The sequence below is a fragment of the Anser brachyrhynchus genome (assembly GCF_964034855.1).
Source record: "Anser brachyrhynchus genome assembly, chromosome: 1".
Lineage (NCBI taxonomy): Eukaryota > Metazoa > Chordata > Aves > Anseriformes > Anatidae > Anser > Anser brachyrhynchus.
In genome coordinates, this window is record NC_137694.1 from 15,717,182 (window position 1) to 15,735,608 (window position 18,427).

Below are 18,427 nucleotides of genomic sequence, written 5' to 3' on the forward strand. Positions count from 1 at the left end.
TGTGCCACGCTGATTTCCCATTTCACTGAGTCCTGCGGGGCTGGGAAGGCGCCCATCCGCTCCCGTCCCCTCTCATCCCATCCCGCAGCATCGGCCCCCTGCAGCCACTCGTCCTTCTCCCACCGAATCGCTGCCCAACACCGAAAGGTCCCGTCCTGCCAAGTGCTCGGCCCCGTGTGATGAAGGGGATGCTCGGCACCTTCCTGCGCCCACAGCCTGGCAGATTTCCTCAGTACCGCCTGCGGTTCGGAACTAAGCGGGGACATATCAGACAAACACCGAAACGGGGCTGCGAGATCGGGAACGAGGGCGCGTTAAAACCATCTGAGGCGGCGCTTTTAACATAAACCACCTGGGAACTTCAGCATTTTCTGGGACAATAAAACTAACAAGGCGCCTTTGTTACTTCTTTGTGGGAGAGATGCACAGAAACCAACCCCAACGTGTGCCGAAAACGTTGCAGCGAGGCTACCCCCCGTGTTAAACCCACCGTTACCTCCGGCAGACAGAGCAGCGCGGCAACATCGGGCGGCGGGGAGATTTGGAACTTCAGGGCACAAACGGGAGGCGTCCCCCTTCCCGGTGTCAGGATCCGTCCCCATTGTCTCGGCAGCTCCTCCAGCCTGGGGTTATTCCCTCACTTTCCACCTAACCCAGCGGAGATCCCGCTCCCATCCGCCACCCCTCGCGTCTCGGGGACCTTAAATACTCTCCTGTAAACGTCTCTTAAAGGCTGTGCCTTCCACCAGGCGAGCCTATCTGCCTCCTTTTACTCGGAGGCCATACAGATGCAGTTCTATGACGAGAACAGCGGCCAAGACATTATAACCGGCTCCTACCGACCACTTCCAATCAGGAAGCTGTCTAGACGGCTCCGCGTTAAGGCTGTAAAAAAAACCCCCGAGCATTAATTGCACTCACCCCCGGTGTTAATTGCACTTACCCCGAGCGTTAACAGGACTCACCCCGGCTCTTCGTTCCCGTTAAGCCCCGGGGGGGGCTCCCCCAAACGCGGCACCGGCCCCGCCGCGTCCCCCCCGTCGGGGCTCGGCTGGCTCCGGGGGGGGGAGCTCGGTGCCCCCGGCCCCCCCGACGCCCCCCCCCCGCCGTCGGGGGGCTCACCTGGAGGTGGCTGACGATGCAGTAGGGCTCGGGCTGGCGGAGGCCACACGTGGAGGAGGCGGAGAGGCGGGCGGCGCGGCCGATGAGGAGGTCGCCGGTGGCGGGGTAGCAGCTGCCCTCGGCGCAGCCGGAGCTGTACTCGGGCTCCTGAGCCGCCGCGACCCACAGCGCTGCGGGGCCGGGGTCGGGGGGACACGGAGAGAGGGGAGAGAAGAAGAAGAAGAAGAAGGGGGGACACGAGGTGAGGCCGGGCCCGCAGCCCCCTGCCCCGACGGCGGTGGGAGCGGGGCCGGGCGGCGGTTACCGAGGTAGAGCGGGAGGAGCCCCATGGCGGGCACCGACGGCACCGGGACGGGACGGGACGGGACGGGACGGGACGGGACGGGACGGGACGGGACGGGACGGGACGGGACGGGACGGGACGGGACGGGACCCCCGCTCCGGAAGCTCCCCCGCCGCCGCTTGGCTCCACGCAGGCGCCGCAGCTTCCCCGCGGCTCCCCGGGAGCGGCTCCGAGCCGCCGGGCGGCCCCCCCCGGCCCTCCCCCTCGTCCCCTCCCCGCCGAGCTCCCGGCCCGACGGCGGGGCGGGCCCGGCCCGGCCCCTTCCCTCCTTCCCTTCCCTTCCCCTCTTCCCGCTGCTGCCCGGGCCGTGGGGAAGGGGCTGTGGGGAAGGGGGGAGCCCGGGGGGAGAGGCTGGGGCGAGGGGGAACGACCTGAGGGGGGAGAGGAGGGGACCCCCCCCGACCCCCCGGGGGAGCGGGCACCACCGACAGGGCCACCAGAAAGCGCTCGCTGTGGGACTGGGGGTGCTTGGCCCCATTCTGCCTCCTGCCCGGGCCCCCAGCCGGGCTGGGGGGGCTCAGCACCCCGCAGGGAGCCCCCACCGCTGCTGGGGGTGGATGGAGGGGGCCACCCTGCGTGGCGAGGCCGCTGGCGCGGTGAAGGGCCACAGCCACCGCGTGCAATGCTCGATGGCCACCGAGCAGCCCGAGGGGCCACCAGCCCGTTTGCCATCAGGTTGAGGCCACCGAGCAGCCCGAGGGGCCACCAGCCCGTTTGCCATTAGGTCGAGGCAGTGCTGGGATGGAGATGGCGGGGCGAGCGGGGCAGATTGTTGTTTCAGGGGGATCTCGTCCGCCTGCCTGTCCATCTGCGTTTGCCCTCCTGCTGCTCTCAGGAAACGGTGAAGCCGGCGTGGAGGTTGGAAATGGAGGTCTCCAGAGCACAGCCCTGGCTTGGCACACACTGAAATGGGCGCCCACGTTCACACGTGTGAGCTTTGATAGTGCGCGCGTAGCGCGTGAGCTGGCGTGTAAACCTTCACCAGGTACTGGAGTGCCTCGGGAACACTTTGCCCTCGCTGTTTGCAGTCCCTGAATGGAAACACGCGGCGGGCTGTGTGTCCCACAAAACCCTGCCGGGTAGGTAAATATGCTCGCTCTCGTTTTACAGATGGATAAGCAGAAACAGAGAGATACCGAGCGACTTGCCCTAAAGGTTAAACACCACGTCCGAAACATAACCCAGGGCCCTCGACTGAAGAAGCGGTGGCTGTGTTTCATTAAAGATACCCAGGAAATTAAACCATTCTAGCTGGCAGGGCAGGTATTGTTATTCTAAACCTCTTTTGCAACGTGGTCTTTTGAATTCACGAAACTCATAGAATTTCACAATCCTGTCGTGTAAATCACAGCATGGCTTTGCATTTAAGTATCAATCCAACAAATATGTTTATCCTACTCAGAAAAAATGTTTTACTCTGCTGTGGTTGGCGAGCTGTACCAGTAAACGGCAGAAAGGCAGCGGTGCTCTGCAGCATCCTCCCTGTGCATGTGCAACAGCAGCGTGTTTCACTTCCACTGGGTTCTTTTCTGTCCCACATTTTTTCAATTTTTTTATTGAAATATTCTCCTCCTTTTTCTGTTTCTTAGTCTTGCAGAACTGCTGTCCTCCCCTTAATCTAAATGGGCTAAGCTTGCTCTGTGGAGCACTTCATGCTGTGGTCAGGCTGCTGGCACTGCTGGTGTTGTGTTTCTGTGTGGCTGGAAGTTTCCTCCAAGAACCACGTTCGGAGTTGTCTCTGACCTCAGTGGGACCCGATTTATCGCCTGTTCTCGTTTACCACCGCAGTGGTTGAACGCCCAGCAAACAGAACTGGTGAAACCATATTTGATTAAATGTCTGTGATTGTATGTGGCATTGGTTAAATGTTGTTTGTATTGTGTTTGATATCATCGAAGTCAAAATGCTGTATAAGAAGATACCTATTTCATTTTTTTTTTTTCAATAAACATTTTTCGGAAGCCACTTCTATCCGCAAGAAAGAGAACTGGAAGGAAGAACTACAAACAGGTGGTTTTGAACCAGATCAAGCATTTTCACAGAGATTGACTTTTCAAAAATACTTTAAAAGGTTTTGTGCCGCTTCCAGCGGGGAATGCTACCCAGTTTTAAACCTCAGCAGTTGTCTCAAATGGACCTGGGGGCCTGTGGCCACCCGTCCCACTTGGTTGGTGTGCTCTGAGCACACAACTGGGACTCTGTGCAGGCTTTCTTCTTCCCATTCCTGCTTTTCTCCCAGCAATTTCTGTTCCTCCCATGGATACATTTCCTCTCCAGGCCTGTTTTACTGCCTTGTGTTCAAGGACATTTCATCCTGGCAGCCATGTGGCAACTACCTCGCTGAGCAGCCCAGGCAGCAGTGGCATTTTAAGATGAAATTTGTCAGGTTTCTGCTTGTGAATTCAGATTTTTAAAGCCGTGAATGAAGCACTTTTGTTTTATACACAATTGAAATTTTAATGTGAGAGCTCCGGCTTGCCTTGCTCAGGTGCAGTGTAGCAGCCACATTTAAACCTGCAGGAAATCCGAGCTCCTTCCCTGGCATTACCTGAGACCTTCACGTGAGCAGCTAGCTGAGCTGTGCCCTCTGGCTGTTAGAGGTGCTCAGTTTAATCATGGCAAAGTCAATCTGTCATATGCTCCTCTGATTACAGCCTAGTGACTTGCGAAGAAACCTTGCACCTCACAGGTGTTTTTTTTTAAGTGCTAAAATTAAGAAAAAAAGCTAAATTCTGCGCACACCTGCATTGAAGTGCCATCGCTGGATTATATCAAGGTTTTGATTTGGCAGCAAAGTTTTTGATTTTCACAGCAGGAGCTGCTACACGGGTAATCACGTGGCAAGCACGCACCGCTTGGCGCTCCAGGAACATCCCTGAGATCTCCTCCACGCCGGCAGCTCCCAGCCAAGCCCCCCACCACGTGCAGGCGCTGCTTTGGCTCTCCTAACTGCAGAGGTTTTATCTCCCATGCATCGACACGAGGTTGCTCTCAGGTAAGGCTTGTTCTGGATGTGCTGCTGGCACAGGGCTGCCTCCGGGCTCTCTGGGGCCGGTGTCAAGCAGTCCAGATGGGGACGGGGGATGAGGTGACTCCTTTTTACAGAGGAAAAGCCAGCGTTACTCTGCTCAGCTTCCAGAATACCAAGGGCAGGATTTCGAAATGGGGGCTTTGCTCCCTTCAGCCTTTTTAAAACCCTAGCCCTGCTGTAGTATTTACCTGTCCCCAGTCTCCTTGTTAAATCAAACACAAGTTCTAAACTAAAATTTAGGACAAATCCTGTGGTGTTGTGTATGGCTACGAGACACAGCTGTGTGAACCCTGACTCCTGTGCAGCACCGTGTGCGGGCTGCATTGATGAAAATCATGGGCAACCCCTCGCTGAACATACAAAAAAGAGGTATTGCAGGAGGGGAAGCGAGCATGGAGCTGATTTCAGTATTGAGCATCTGTGCACTGCCATCCAGTGGGCGCTAGGGACCTTGCTCCCTGTCACCCACCTCTTCAGGTGGCCCAGCATTGCCGAGAGGTTTTGGCAAACATATGGGGACCGCCTCATGTTTTGGGGAACATATGGGGACCCCCTCACGGTCAGGGGTTGCTGGTGGTCCCTGATCTGCCTCAGCAAGGCGATGGGGATCAGGGAGAGGCAGGACTGTGGGGGCGATGCTGGCTGTCAGCAGGGATGGCTGCAGAAACCCCTCATAAGTGGTGCTCAGGGACATGGTTTGGTGGGTGACATTGGTGGTAGGGGGATGGTTGGACCAGATGATCTTGGAGGGCTTTTCCAACCTTAATGATTCTGTGATCCTATGATCTACACGGCCCCATCGCCGTCCCCGCGCAGCCCCAGGCTGTTGTAGGGTTCAGCAGTGAGACTGAGGGTGTTGGGAGGCTGTCTTTGAGGCACTTACCTGGTGGTCTCTTAGAAATCCCCCTTTTGCATTCCCACCCCAGGCAATGAGAAGTCCCAGGCTGTGGGCAGCAGTGTGGTTTTGAGATCCCTCCAGGACAGCACCCTGATTACTTCATCAGGTGTTTTATTAAAAGGTATTTCCTCTTTCCATATATACCCAACCAGGTTAAAAAACAAGAGAAAGTTACATTATTCCCTGTGCCAAAATACTGCATACACCTTCAGAGTTATATACAAAGGACGGCCACCCCGTGCTGGGGTGCTCAGGAGGTGGCCAACAGAGACCTCAGTTGCATTTTACCTTACGGTCTGCTCAGCCCTTAGCTTTTGCACGTTGCATACTTGCTTTCCTGCTCTGTAATTTCATTTGTGATGGCTATCACTTGTTCCTCTAGTTGTCTGAGTTGCTCTGCCTTCTCTTGCTTGGTTTGATTCAGCTCCTGAAGCTTCTTCTCCAAATCTGTAAGAGCAAAGTGACATGCAGTGATACACACATTAATTGTGTAAGTAAAATCCAGGGATTAACTGTGCTCCTTTTCCCAGCAGTTTTGGAGGCAACAAGCCCATTTCAAATGGGGAATGTTATATATGCAACTGGAGGGAAAAGCCTGGCTTCTAGACAGCAAGAGAAACATGACAGCCTTAAAACAGCTTTTTTTTTCCGACACGTGCTTTTGTCCATCAGCTAGAATGGGGCAGGACACGGAGCTCTTAAAGCAGTTGTTTAAATGGAAACACTGAGAGGAACAGTGTGTCCGTCGATGTGCGTAAAGCCTAGAAAAATTGGATGTAATGGGCTTAAGTCGTGCTCCTTTACTGTCTTTTTGCTGGTCCCTGTGAAGCTACACCGATGAGAACCTACTGTTAGTGAGTCAACAACACATTATTCACCGCCTGCTTCCAATTCATCTATCACCTGGGTGTTTGGAGAGACTGGAGTGCTTTTAAAGCTTCTTCTCAAGGTATCTGCTCAAAATATTTATTCAGCTCCTGCCCTGAAGGATTTGCTCCCAGGGTGCAATTTCTGCTTCAGTTCTGCTCATGTTACATGGTAGTTTTGGGTGTTGAGCAGCAGCCTATGCTCAAGGATTCCCAGTGGAGTTGCTCAGACCTTCACTACGAGCAGAATTAGCTCCCCTCCTGTGCAATTACAGGAGCTGTACTGGAAGTTTGCCTTCCTGCAGGTCCCAGACCCTCACCCACCAGAAGGGGCAGGGTGCCAGATCCTGACACATGCTGGCCTCTCAGTGTTAGCCACAGATGAACCCCTAACCTAAAATCAAAACTTTTTCAATGTTTTCCTTCTCAGGCAAACCTGGACGGACAAAGTTACCTATCTGCTCAGACTTTTTGTGATCAAATCAAGGAATTGAGGCCAGGGGTGTTTAACTGACACCCAAGATGAAGTGATTTGGTCTGCACACTTTTTTGATGGAAAAACAGTTCCACGCAGCTGTCTGTAACACAAGTCATCACACTGGTAGTGTAAGAAAAGGCAGAATACAAGTGAAGGATCGAAGGCCCAAATGCCCAGAGCAAGGACATAAATCAAAGCTCCCAGGTAAAGCTTCAGCTAAGTTTTTCGGAGCCCATCTCTGAGAGCCTGGGACAGGTTGCACAGATTTTGTGCTTGTCCTATTTTTCCACTGCCTGAGTCAAATCACTGCAAGTCCCTCTGTGCACACTTCTTGACCTCTGCTTATAGCAACCAATGTATGTCATAAAATGTACATAAGCCAAACCAAATCAGCTACTTGGAAACCGAGAAGCTTCAAGCAGGGATTTTCACTAGCTAAATTGTTTTAGACCCAATTTCAGGTGAATCTAGTCTGCTGGTATCTGTGAGAAAGGCTTTCAGTTAAAGTTCCACAATTTCTGCTGCTCTCTATGAAAGGGAGAACACCACCTGTTACTCTTCTAATTTTTTTTTCAATCTCTTCAGCCAGTTTTTCTGCTTCTTCTTTCAGCTGCTTCACTTTCGCTAGAGTTGCTTTTGGAGGTCCTTTGGCTTTCAGCCTGTCTTGAAGAATGGTGTACTTCCTTTTAATGGCAGCAAATTCCTGTAACAGCAAGCCATTTCTTGGTTTAGGAGCACCTCATAATTAGTCTGGCATACCCAAGGCGATTTTTAGACAGTTTTTGAATATCCTGTTTGAACCAAACTTAAAATCTCACATTCTCTTAAGTTAAATAAATAAAAACATAAATAAATCCATACTAAGTATACATTGAACAGTGCTTTGCAAAACCAGGTATAATTTGATTAAACACACTGCCAGTGGAGCAATCTGAAGTGTCAATGGAGGGTGAGGATGTAAAGAAAATCCAGTGTAAGATTTTTAAAGCTTATGCTCTTACTACTTCTTTTGATGGGGCTTGTCTGTAGATTGCATTTTTGCCATGAGGCTTGAATCAAATGTAATGAATTACCTGTAGCATCAATTTTTTAAACAATTTTGGATGTAGGAATATTTACTGGCTACCTCCTTTTCATGCTGATTTAGGGTGCCTTGGAGGCTGCAGTTTAGATTTCTACTGTGTTTCTTATAACCTGGCCACTTAGTTGTGCTCTCCCTTCAGAGCTGTGGGTACCTGGTTCTTGTCACACAGCATTTTAGTAAATTTTCAGCTGCTTCAGTGCATTCTCAAAAACTGGAGCTATCGAACAGCAGCCAGCCACAACCTCCACATAACTCCCACCGCGATTTTCCCTGAAGGAGAACAGCACAAGATGAATGGCCAGACTGCGTCCATCGCTCACATATTTTAATATTTGGTTTTGTGATTTGCTCTGTTGTGTTTTCTGGTGCCCATGGTGACTACGAGTCTTATACGCAGTGTGAGGAAGAACGTCACAGAGTAGCTAGAGAAATGTGTGTGTTTTTTTTCATTCAAGCAAACAGAAGTTTGGAGAACCTCTAGAAACCTTAAAGCAATAAGGAAATTAGACTTAACCTGGGGGATTGCACACTGTGTGGCATAAGGACAGCTTAGAGTTTTGAGGAGAGCCGGGTAGCACAATTACACTTCTGAATCAAAAATACTATCGAACATGTACGCAACCTTTTTTCCTTTAATATGTGACAGAACGGCTTACGTTGTCAATTTTCCGAGCTCGCTTGAATGCTGCTTCTGCCCCTGCTCTTGCACTCGTAGCTTGATTCCTGTTCATCAGCATTTTCGTCTGCAGCGTGGCAATTCCATCTTCCACCTCGGACTGTTTTGCTGAAAAGTCATTGAGTTCATCGCCTGTCTTGTTCAGTTGGTTCTCAGCCTAGAACAGAAGGAGGCTGTGGTTTCTTACGCCATGTCCACCCAGCCTGCAGGGCTTGGTAATGAAGGAGGTGAATGGCAACTGATAAAAAAGAGGAGACCCTTATACATTGTGGAACTGATATTGTATCTGAGACACATTCTGGTTTTATTTATTTTACATTTACGTTGAGGAAAATTTGAGATGAACTATCTTTTTCTAAAATGTATGTTGCAAATAAATTAAAAGATTTACAGCAAGATACCTGTGAGATTTGTGTTCTGATTCCTTGTATCTCTTCATTCAACTTAATGAAGGTGTTTTTGGAGCGTCCTTGGGAGCTTACAGCATTTTTTAGTTTCTCATTAATTTCACGCACAGGTGGAAGAGCTTTAGCTGCTTTCCTTAAAAAAGGAAAAATAAAAATGTGTGTAGTGTTGTGGTGTGGAGAGAAGGCAAAGCAAGAACACATTGCAAACACACCCATGCTCACATGCAGAAATGTTTCCTCAAGTCCACCAACATCTGTTAAAAGTGTGATTTGTTAGCTGGCAAAGCACAACACCAGCAAGGGGCCTTGTGTGGGAGTGCATTAACTGCTACGATGAAGCTGAGGATGGATACTGCAAGCAATGCTGGTAAGGAAAGTTCACTTATGAGGTGAACATATTTTCTCCCTCCCCAGTTCTGGCTCTTCTTCCTCACCCATATTTCAGCCTCCCAGTGAACCGGGTGTAATGACCCACATGGAAGGATGTAGCTGCCTCGGTCCTTGCGTTCAGCAGGCAGGACCAGGAGCCCTGGGGAGCTGCCACCTCTTGCAGCAGGTCAGATCCCGCAGCCCAGGCCAACGTGGCTACTTGCTGCTGCAAAATGGCAATCTGAAATGTGCTGAAATCTGGACTTTCCCTCCAGAGTTCCCAGGACACTCAGTGCCTGGGGTACGGAGCAGTCCTTCTGCACGCAGTGCCATCTCAGCTGGAGTCAGCATGTAAGAGAACAGCCTACTCACTCAGCATCTTGTGCCTCCCCCAGCAGTGTCTGAGCCGCTTCCATTTTCCTGTTTCTCTTATTTGCGTTCAGTTTGTACTTCTGACAGTGGGCCATAATGCTTCGGATTTTGCCAAGCATGCTCGTTAGCTCTCGTGGAGTCAGGGGCAGGTTGATTTCCAGGACGTAACTCACCACCTTCTCAATGTCTTCTGGAGGCGCGCTCTCATCTGCAACAGAAACTGAGCTTGGGATGTTCTGAAGTGGAGGCTTCCTCCCAGCGAAATGTAAAGGATCGTTAGGGTTGCCTAGACATTGAGTTATGTGGCAGAATAAAGCTGACAAGCACAGCAAGGGGGTAAGAGAATTATCTCCACCATTTTGTGATTTAATATTAACGCTTCCAGGTACTGCTGTTGGTGTTGTCAGAGCTGACTGAGCTGAGGATTTGAACCCGCTTTGAACTGGGTTATTAAAATTCTGATGCAGAACTGAACCCATGGAAGGTTTTAAGTCGGCATGAGGCACAGCCAGATGTGTCAGAGCCCATTTCTCCCTCGGTCCCCAGATCAAAGAGGCGGTGGGGAGACCGGGGTGTGAAGGAAGCTTTCCAAGCCAGCTGGTGGGAGTAATCCCTTCCCTGGAGTTGCCACAGCGCTCAGAAAGTGGTTCCTCCGCTGCTTAATGAGGAAAGCTAAGCTGCAGAGGGGAATTTGGGACAGACTGAGATAGGATGGGAATTTACAGTAGGAAAGACATACTTTAACAACCCCTCTTCCAAATGCTCTCATCCCAATACGAACTGTGCTAAGAGGTGCGGGTATCCAGGGTTAGAGTAGCTAACGCCTTGCAAAGTCCCATCATCACTTCTGTTTTCTGCTCACTTCCCCTTGTAGACAAGGCCTTTGGTGATAAGGCAGTTGAAACATGCTACATTTGTGCTAATGCTCCAAAGTAACTTACCAAGAATTAAACAAAAGGCAGTTACTGTGCAACCAGGGGTGCATTTCTGAGAGCTATCTTCTGTCAAAATACATTAATCTAAAACCACTGCGCCAGTTGCTGTAGAGTATAGCAGATTTGATGTAATTGTACGCATTTTAGCTGCTATGGTGCATAAACTTCAATTTACAAACCAAAAATTAATGAATAAATTCTTTACAATTATTAGTAAATACCATATGTCTTCTAAGAAACATAAAAGAAGAGCCAAAGATGAAATTCTCAGTTGCAACCAAATAAAAATATGAGACCACTAAGGACTTAAACTGAGTTTTTCCTTCAAATTCAGAAAAATAACTTAAATGTTCCTGAACAAAGGAAGTCCTCTGCCCTCACTCCCTTGCTGTTGTTTGGATATGGAGGTATGAATGCCAAAGGACTGCCAACATGCAATCCTTAGAGAATTATGAGATCAGCTACATTCAAGAGATTATACTAACACAGTTGAACTCCTTTTATGTGCGTCTGGTAAAAGACATTTCTGCAATTGTGAGGGTGGAAAAAGTTTTAGGGCATGCATTGTTATTTTGTTATTTTTTTTTTTTGTGAGGGCTGAAGTCCTACCAGAATCCTTTGATTCCTCAAGTTACAGCTTTATGGAGAAGATGGAGCAGTTTGTCACTTTGTGTCCTAATTCCCACGCTCCCTACAGAGAGCCTCTATTTACGGGCCGGGAAGAAGAGGGTGGAATAACAATTTGAGGGTGCATTGAAGATGCCTGGATGTTATATATTGTATGAAACTATATTAGCGGACCTTTTGTCAGATGAACCAGGAACTGAGGGAACTACTTGCCTGCTTCAAATTAAGCAAATTAATAAAAGATGACAATCAGAACATAGCAATCTATGGGAAAATTAATACAAAATACCATCATCTGGGAAAAAAGAAACAACAGAATCAAAAAAAGATGCACAGATCAGGAGGTAGACAAGAAATTTGATATGCATGCAGCTAGATCACTTTCTAGCCATCTATTATGTTAACATTACATTGAAATAAGTGTATATATATATATATATAAAAGAGTCAGAAGAACTTTCCTTGCATATTTACCTAACAAGAAGTCTTTCACTTTTTTGATGAACTCCTTTGTGATTTCTTGGTCAACTTCAATCTGGTTCTTAGCTCTCTCCAGTTCCCCATTAAACAGTGAACCTTTCAGCTTGGTGTCTTCCGCCATCTTTCTGATGCTTTCAACCTGGAAATGCTATTAGAAATAGCAGTGCCATTTTCTGGAGGCTGTATATCATTGCTTGGAAAGTTGAGCTCTGACAGATACTTTTGATGCAAGCCTCAGATGGAGTCGCTTGATGTGCCTTTGAAAAACCTGTAGTAGGAGACCACTTTCGGCAGCTCTCAAAGTTGTTAAGTCATGGCCTTTGGCCTTAGAAAAAACCTAAATCAAGCTATTTTTTTTTCTCTGTGCAACCACTGCTAAAACACAACCACTTCTGTTCCTAAAAGAAGGTGCTGACTTATTTTCTCCTGCAGTATTGCGCCGTGTCATTGATCAGATTCAGTACAGAAAAGGCACATTATTTCATTTGCCTTTTCACGCTGGAATTGCTGCTAAAAATGCACTTAAAATGACACAGATAAAAAAGCTAGAATTAATGCTTGTCTTTAAAAGTTAAATTTTGCCATTAAATTAATATATTTAATCATTTAACTGAGAACTTTAGTTTAATTACCAAACCCCAACAGTACTTTGCTTTGTTGGGGGCTGTGCTTTGCTTTTAAGGAAATGCACAGGGATGGAGGGAAGAAATTCCCTGTTATCCTAGGCAGCAAGAAAAACAATGATGTTTTTACTTCTGAAACGTCCGTGGGATGCCCATCACTGCTGTCCCTGCATGTACTGGGGCCTCAACGTGTGCCCTGACTGCTCATTTCTACACCTGGTAGCTGCACAGCAATGTCGTGTGGACTCTAACAGGAGGAAATGGATGCCCAGACACCCTGCAGGGAGGGGACAAAGCCACAGCAGAATGATGTTTCTGTTGGAAAATGGCTTTTGCCTATCACTGTAACTGGCGTTCTCTCTGACTGTTAATGAGAACAAACTGTCTTCACTGTCATCTGGGGACTTGTCTGTTTTGCTTCCTTTGCACATGTTGCATCGGCCATGCTTTGAGTTATTTTCAGTGCTCCTCTGTAGTAAAGTGGAGCAGCCAAATACTCGATGCCCTTATAAACATTATGGGGGGCAGAAAAGCTTCAGCTTGAAATTGTCTGCAATAATTCCTTTATGGCAACCATAATAGTAAAATGAAGTTGTATAAATTGAGCTTAATGATATGTGAGTAATAATATCAATGCAATAAACGTGGGCCACGCTCAGGCTACTGACAAAGGGCTCCATTTGAATCTTTCCCAATAAAAATATAGACAACACTAGCCTCATGCTACCAACTTCCATAGGCACAGGACACCATGACCCATGAGACCTTGGAAGCTGTGAGGAAGAGGAAGGCACTGATAGACATTGTCACTTGGTGGGACTGCCTCTAATACTCCTGGCACTGAACCACAATATGCCTACTGTATTGGGATGGAGTCCATGACTAGGTCACTGCTCTCTGCCCAAAGAGCAGCTGAGTTTTTGATGCTTACTACTGCATCTTTGCTCAATTTAGCTATCCACAATTCACCCATCCAAATCTATGCCCGCCATTCTTGCGAAGTGGAAAAAAAAAAAAAGTACTTTCAGGCAACGACAGACATATAGCTGGTATGGAGAAAATGAAGCTGGAGTTGCCTGACTCTTTCCACTGATTATAAGAGGAGGGTGGGTGACTAGCTGGGATGTAGCCAACTCCATCCCTGTGAAGGGAGGTGGCAGGACCCCCATCCTTAGCTCCCTCTCTGATTATAAGTTCTAGAAGCAAACTGGCCTTTTCTGATTCCCAGGAACAGTTTTTCCTCCCTAATATGAAAAAGCATCCAGGGAGAGCAGAGGAAAAGCTTACTTTGCAAAGACAGCAATGCTGTGGGAAGCACATAACTCCCTGGGTTTTGAGGGTTTTAGCCCAACTGTGGACTTACGGACAGGTCAGTGCTCACGCACGGTGTTTCCCAGGAGGGGACCGCCCTGTTTCCCATCTCCATCCATTGCATCGAACAAATATAAGTTTGATATGTGTACCTGATTCTCAGGTTCCCGTAGCTGAGTAGTCAAGTTAGTTAACAGGACAGCAGTCTCCTCAGCCTTCCTGAAGGCATTGGAGGAAAGGGGAAGAGCTCCGCTGCAGTTTGGGCCACCACAGTCCCTGAGTCCCAGGCTGTCCTGGCACAATGCTCCACCACAGGCTGCTGCAGTGCAGGGCAGGTTCCCTGGCACCCCGCAGATCTGAAATAAAGAAGATGTTTGTGTCAGGACTCCTCTGGGCATCTGAAACAACCTCCTGCGGGAAGGATGTTGGGCATAATGTGAACATTGAACATTGCGTGTGATTTTCCCCAAAAGTCGCGGTTTTATATCTCCAAAGATAGGGTCACGGACTGTAACAGGACCCCCTTCCCTGACCTGAAGGATGCGATGGCAGCCCCCAGCTCCGACCCCCTCCTTGCAGGAGCCATTTTTGGGGCTCTTTGTGTTATATGTAGGCCTTTGCTTCACTCTGTGGCAGAAGTGTTGAAACCGTCCCCTGGCCATATCCAGTCCATGGGGCATCCAAACCCATCCTGCTTGTTCTGAAGGACCCAGATCACGTCTCACACAGCACAGTACCATGCCTCTACGTATTTTGACACAGATGTCAGTCAAGGCTAAAGACCAAGGTGGATGTGCTCTGCCAGATGTCACTGTTGGCTAAAGATGCTGTCAGGTAATCATTGCTGCCCAGCAGAAGGTTCCTGGCCTTCCTGTCCCACAGGTGCCACAAAAGACATGAACATTCCTCATCCACTCCAGGGCAAAGTTGCTCTGCTTAGGTTTAGCCACTGATGGAGGAGGTTGGTGTCAATTTTTTTGAATTTACACGGAAGTCCTCTTGAGACTACAAAGTGCTTGAGATTAGAAACAGTCCCTCCTGGTGGGCCTGCCCTGGGAACAATGGCTTGCAGAAGGGTGGTAGCAACCACAGCTGAGAAGTACAGATGTTTCTGATGTGACTGCACGGCTGTGGCAGGGAAGTGGCCTTTTCCAGATTTAAAATGCACGTAATCACCCTTTTAAAATAAAAACTAATAGCAGCATCAAAAAAAAATACAAAAAAAAAAGTAGTTTTTATTTAGCTCCTGTTAAAAACCCACAGCACTTACCTTTTCATTTAAGTTTTGGATGTCAGGGATCTTGATCATCTTGAGCTGCTCCAGCACATTGCTTCCTTTCAAGGCCTGCTGGCCCATCACAGCGAGCGTGCTGTTCCTGGTGTATTCAGAGTATCTTATGACTGGGGTTGTCCCACTGCTTTTCTCTTCTGCCAGCAATGACATTTCAAAGTGTTTCCTAATGTTGCTGATGGCCTCTATAGCAATAGAAATAGTGGTTAGTACTAACTGTATTTTGGTTGTATTTAATTCAAGTATTTACTTGAATTCTAGACAAATGGTGAATGATGAGTAACTCAGTCTGTGTCACTGGTGGTTGATGTGGGTCAGCAGGGAGGGACAGGAACTGTGATTTCCTCAGTCCAATTTTTAAATCCTTTATTCAGCCAGCTACCAAGCAGGAATTGATACCCATAAAACCTTCTAAAATAGAAACAAATGCACTGGATCTTGTGTTATTCTCCAGAATCGAAGTTTAGGCTGAAAACTGTTCCTGCTAGTTGTGAAACCTATGAAATGACCAGGTCTGGGACTGTGACACAGGAAAGCATTTGTCCTCTCCTTGGTCAGCATAGTACCCAAAAGTTAAACAGTCAGCTTAACTAAGCCCAAAATGTAGATTACAAATGGGAATTTATGAGTTTTCTTTGGCTCTGGAAAAATTCAGTTGCAGGGTTGATGTGCTAAAAAAAAATGCATTTCCATGATAAGCCTGTAGGCCAAGCAACAAACATTTTCCTGTTTACTTAGTGTAACCTTTTTCTCTAGTAGAGGCTCAAACGGCATGGAGAATATTCATTTTTATTTTATTTTAATTTTTTTTTTAGCCTAAAGAAAGGACTCAGGCCTTTTGTGAAACTCACAATTCAAAGCTGCTGCTGTCAAGGCTTCCCGGATCTCCAGGGAACCCAAAGTTTTCTGCACATCCCCAGGCAGAAGTATGTGCAATGAGCCAGAACTGATGTGTCAGCAGCGAAAAAGCATTAGAGGTCATTGACTAGCATCCCTCTGTGCTGATAATGGCTCAGTTACTGGTTGAAGTCAATAAGAAGAATCTCATCAAGTCCTGACTGCTTTCTACCAGGCACTAAAGCTCTTGGCCTTGCTTTGGCTGAAGCTGACCAATGTTTAATTACCATGTGGAACTGGGGCTGTTTGTTTTATCTCGTAACTCTTGGAAACAACATACAGTTTCAAGTTAGATACTAATATAAAATACCTGGCAAGGGGCTGCTGTGACTCCATATCTAAGCATGCGGCTGTTTTCTATGCAACATTTCCATTGCAGGAATATTTTACAGTGGTTCAGCTCTTCATTAAATGGCCCAAATATATTTTTCATGCTTGGTTTGTGATGGAGCTGTAGAGTTTCCAAGTTCCTTTATGTTAAACATAGCTTGATTTACAGCCTAGGCACCACACTACCACACCACAGTGGCTGCAAAGCCAGGGGCCAAGGCTGGAGGAGGTAATTTAATGAGATTTCATAAGCTGCAAGCCTTCTTTTAAGGACATGTGTGTTTTGTTTTTTCCAGGGATTTTAATTCATCATTAGATATTGACATTTCCAGGTCAGGCAGCTGAGTATATGCCCATGAGGAGCTCAGGAAGAGTCCTGAACTCGTTTCACTTGATCCTCTACAAGGAGAGGTAGGTAGGAGGTAGGTAGGAGCCCATTCCCCATGTGTGTCTAGAGCACAAGTGTCAAATGCGCCCCAGATGAGGTAGAGGGCATACAAGAGCAGAGCCATAGCTAGGATTTGCTGCTGGTCCTGGAATGAAGAAAGGAAGAGGGAACCAGGCTTTCTCCCAGACATCAGGGAAGACGGTTGTCTTGAGGGAAAAGTAATTTCTGTGCTGCTAGATGTTTGGTATCAGGACCAATGAATATTTGTGGTTCTGACCAGCAATTCAACTTATATTCAAGGTCTTCCCCTCCCCACACCCCCGTGTGCTTTTTATAGGGCTGTTTATCTGCCTCTGGAGGCCGAAAGATGAAGCGGAATTGGAACATGACCAGAGAGCACCACGGATGCTTCAGCTGTGCATCCACTGATCTCACTGGGATTTATTGTCTCTTTGCCTTCCTGCCTTTCTCAGAGTCAGCACAAGACCTGATCAAACTGGGACTCAGTGCATGGGAGAGCTGTGCTGACCTCTCGTGCAGGATCTGAGCGGAGGAGACAGTCCTGGGGGCACTGCCAAGCATAACAGTGCAGGGAGCCCTAAATCTTAATTAATCCCTCTTTTTTCTCTTGCTTTCCCTTGGCTTTACATTCCATTGACCTTCCCTTCATTTTATTCGATCTTTTTTAGTCCAATCTTCTTCTCGTTTGAACAAAATACAGAGGAACTCAAAGTGGCAGTGCAATGCCTGTAGCTGGTGTCTTCTGTGGTGCTTACCATGTCTTCTGGGGGTTCGTATCTTGGCAGCCATCTCTTTGGTCATTTGGTAGAGTGTACACTGCTGAAAATCTGCTGCTGTGGATGATCTAGTATCTGCTCAAGATCCCTGACTGATACATTCCCATCTTTCTCCAGAATTCAGCCCGTGACACTGTTATTACTGCCATTAGCAGCTGATGGGACTATACTTAGCTCAAGCAGAGATGGTGTAATTATTTTAAAAATGTCAAACAACTCAGTTCTGATTTCACATTTTTTGATGATGGAGAGTGAGTTCCTTACCACATAAAGTAATGCATTTTCCCATGGGAACACTGAGAAGTTGCACTATGACTCTCTGCTTTAATTAAACAAACTATTGCCGTACATTTTTTAACTATTGCTAAGAGCAATAGGAGTCAGAAGCAGGGAAAAAAAATCCTTTGCTCTTCTACTGTATGATTTGTGAGTCTATAATGTAAAACTGGGTGGCCTTTAAATCCTGATGTAAACATCAGGACTCATGGGATTTTTGACTGACATGACCCTGGTGCATGCATTTGAAATTTATGATGCTAGAAATCACGGCATTTTACAACAAAAGAGAGTTTGGAAATTAGTATGATGATGTTCTTAGCATTTCCATTTTTTCTCAACCTATGGAACTAAAATCTAGGGATCTTTGAAATGTGTGGTTCAATGGTTCAAAACATTGTGAAATTTCATGGAATATGTTTACTTATTCCAGTTAATTACTGGCTGACTTACCTTTGAGGTTCAAGTAATGAAAACTGTGATGCAGATGCACTTTCTGTTGTAGAAGTTCATAGACAAGGTCAGCTTCTTCCCTAATATCTTCAATGTTCTCATTAAGGTCAGGAAACTCATACAGCATTCTAGGAAGGGAACCCATTTGTGCAACTTTTTCTCTACAAGGGAAATGACAGTTGTCAGTAATCAGACTGAAATGTTCTTAAACTGCAACTGAGATACACAATATTTTAGATGACAAGAGATAAATTTCTAAATGAGCAGAAACATTTACTTGTAATGGCTTATTTGGTAATCTTTTAGGAACTGGAAAATTCCCACATTTAAGTACATGCCTGTGGGGGGGGAAATATAATATATGAAGATTATT

At 47.4% G+C, this 18,427-nt stretch overlaps 2 protein-coding genes and 1 long non-coding RNA gene across 7 annotated transcripts in view; 1 reads left to right on the forward strand and 2 right to left on the reverse strand.

Annotated features, from left to right (window-relative positions):
• Positions 1–1,664, reverse strand: part of LAMB1 (laminin subunit beta 1) — a 42,085-nt gene extending 40,421 nt beyond the window's left edge. The window contains exons 1-3 of one of the 4 annotated variants that reach the window (XM_080561463.1): positions 1,530–1,664; positions 1,427–1,469; positions 1,123–1,292 (exon numbers count right to left, since the gene is read on the reverse strand). In XM_080561463.1, the coding sequence (XP_080417589.1) occupies positions 1,123–1,292; positions 1,427–1,451 (195 nt within the window). In that variant the 5' untranslated portion in view covers positions 1,452–1,469; positions 1,530–1,664. Of the gene's footprint in view, positions 1–1,122; positions 1,293–1,426; positions 1,470–1,514 lie in introns of all 4 variants that reach the window. The other 3 variants (XM_080561464.1, XM_080561465.1, XM_080561462.1) reach the window with 3 other exon arrangements.
• LOC308180285 lies at positions 1,221–3,813 on the forward strand. 2 transcript variants are annotated; one of them, XR_013940865.1, is made up of 4 exons: positions 1,221–1,363; positions 2,247–2,450; positions 2,576–2,728; positions 3,055–3,813. It is a non-coding gene; the product is annotated as an uncharacterized lncRNA (long non-coding RNA). The 2 variants fall into 2 exon arrangements; XR_013940866.1 differs by lacking the exon at positions 1,221–1,363 and having other exon boundaries at positions 2,121–2,450.
• A 654-nt stretch (positions 3,814–4,467) lies between these two features.
• The window catches only part of LAMB4 (laminin subunit beta 4), a 57,446-nt gene continuing 43,486 nt past the window's right edge, over positions 4,468–18,427 (reverse strand). The window contains 9 exon segments of the mRNA XM_080561506.1: positions 4,468–5,841; positions 7,288–7,441; positions 8,479–8,655; positions 8,900–9,038; positions 9,647–9,854; positions 11,683–11,836; positions 13,775–13,978; positions 14,893–15,098; positions 18,055–18,215. Coding sequence (XP_080417632.1) covers positions 5,702–5,841; positions 7,288–7,441; positions 8,479–8,655; positions 8,900–9,038; positions 9,647–9,854; positions 11,683–11,836; positions 13,775–13,978; positions 14,893–15,098; positions 18,055–18,215 — 1,543 coding nt within the window. The 3' untranslated portion in view covers positions 4,468–5,701.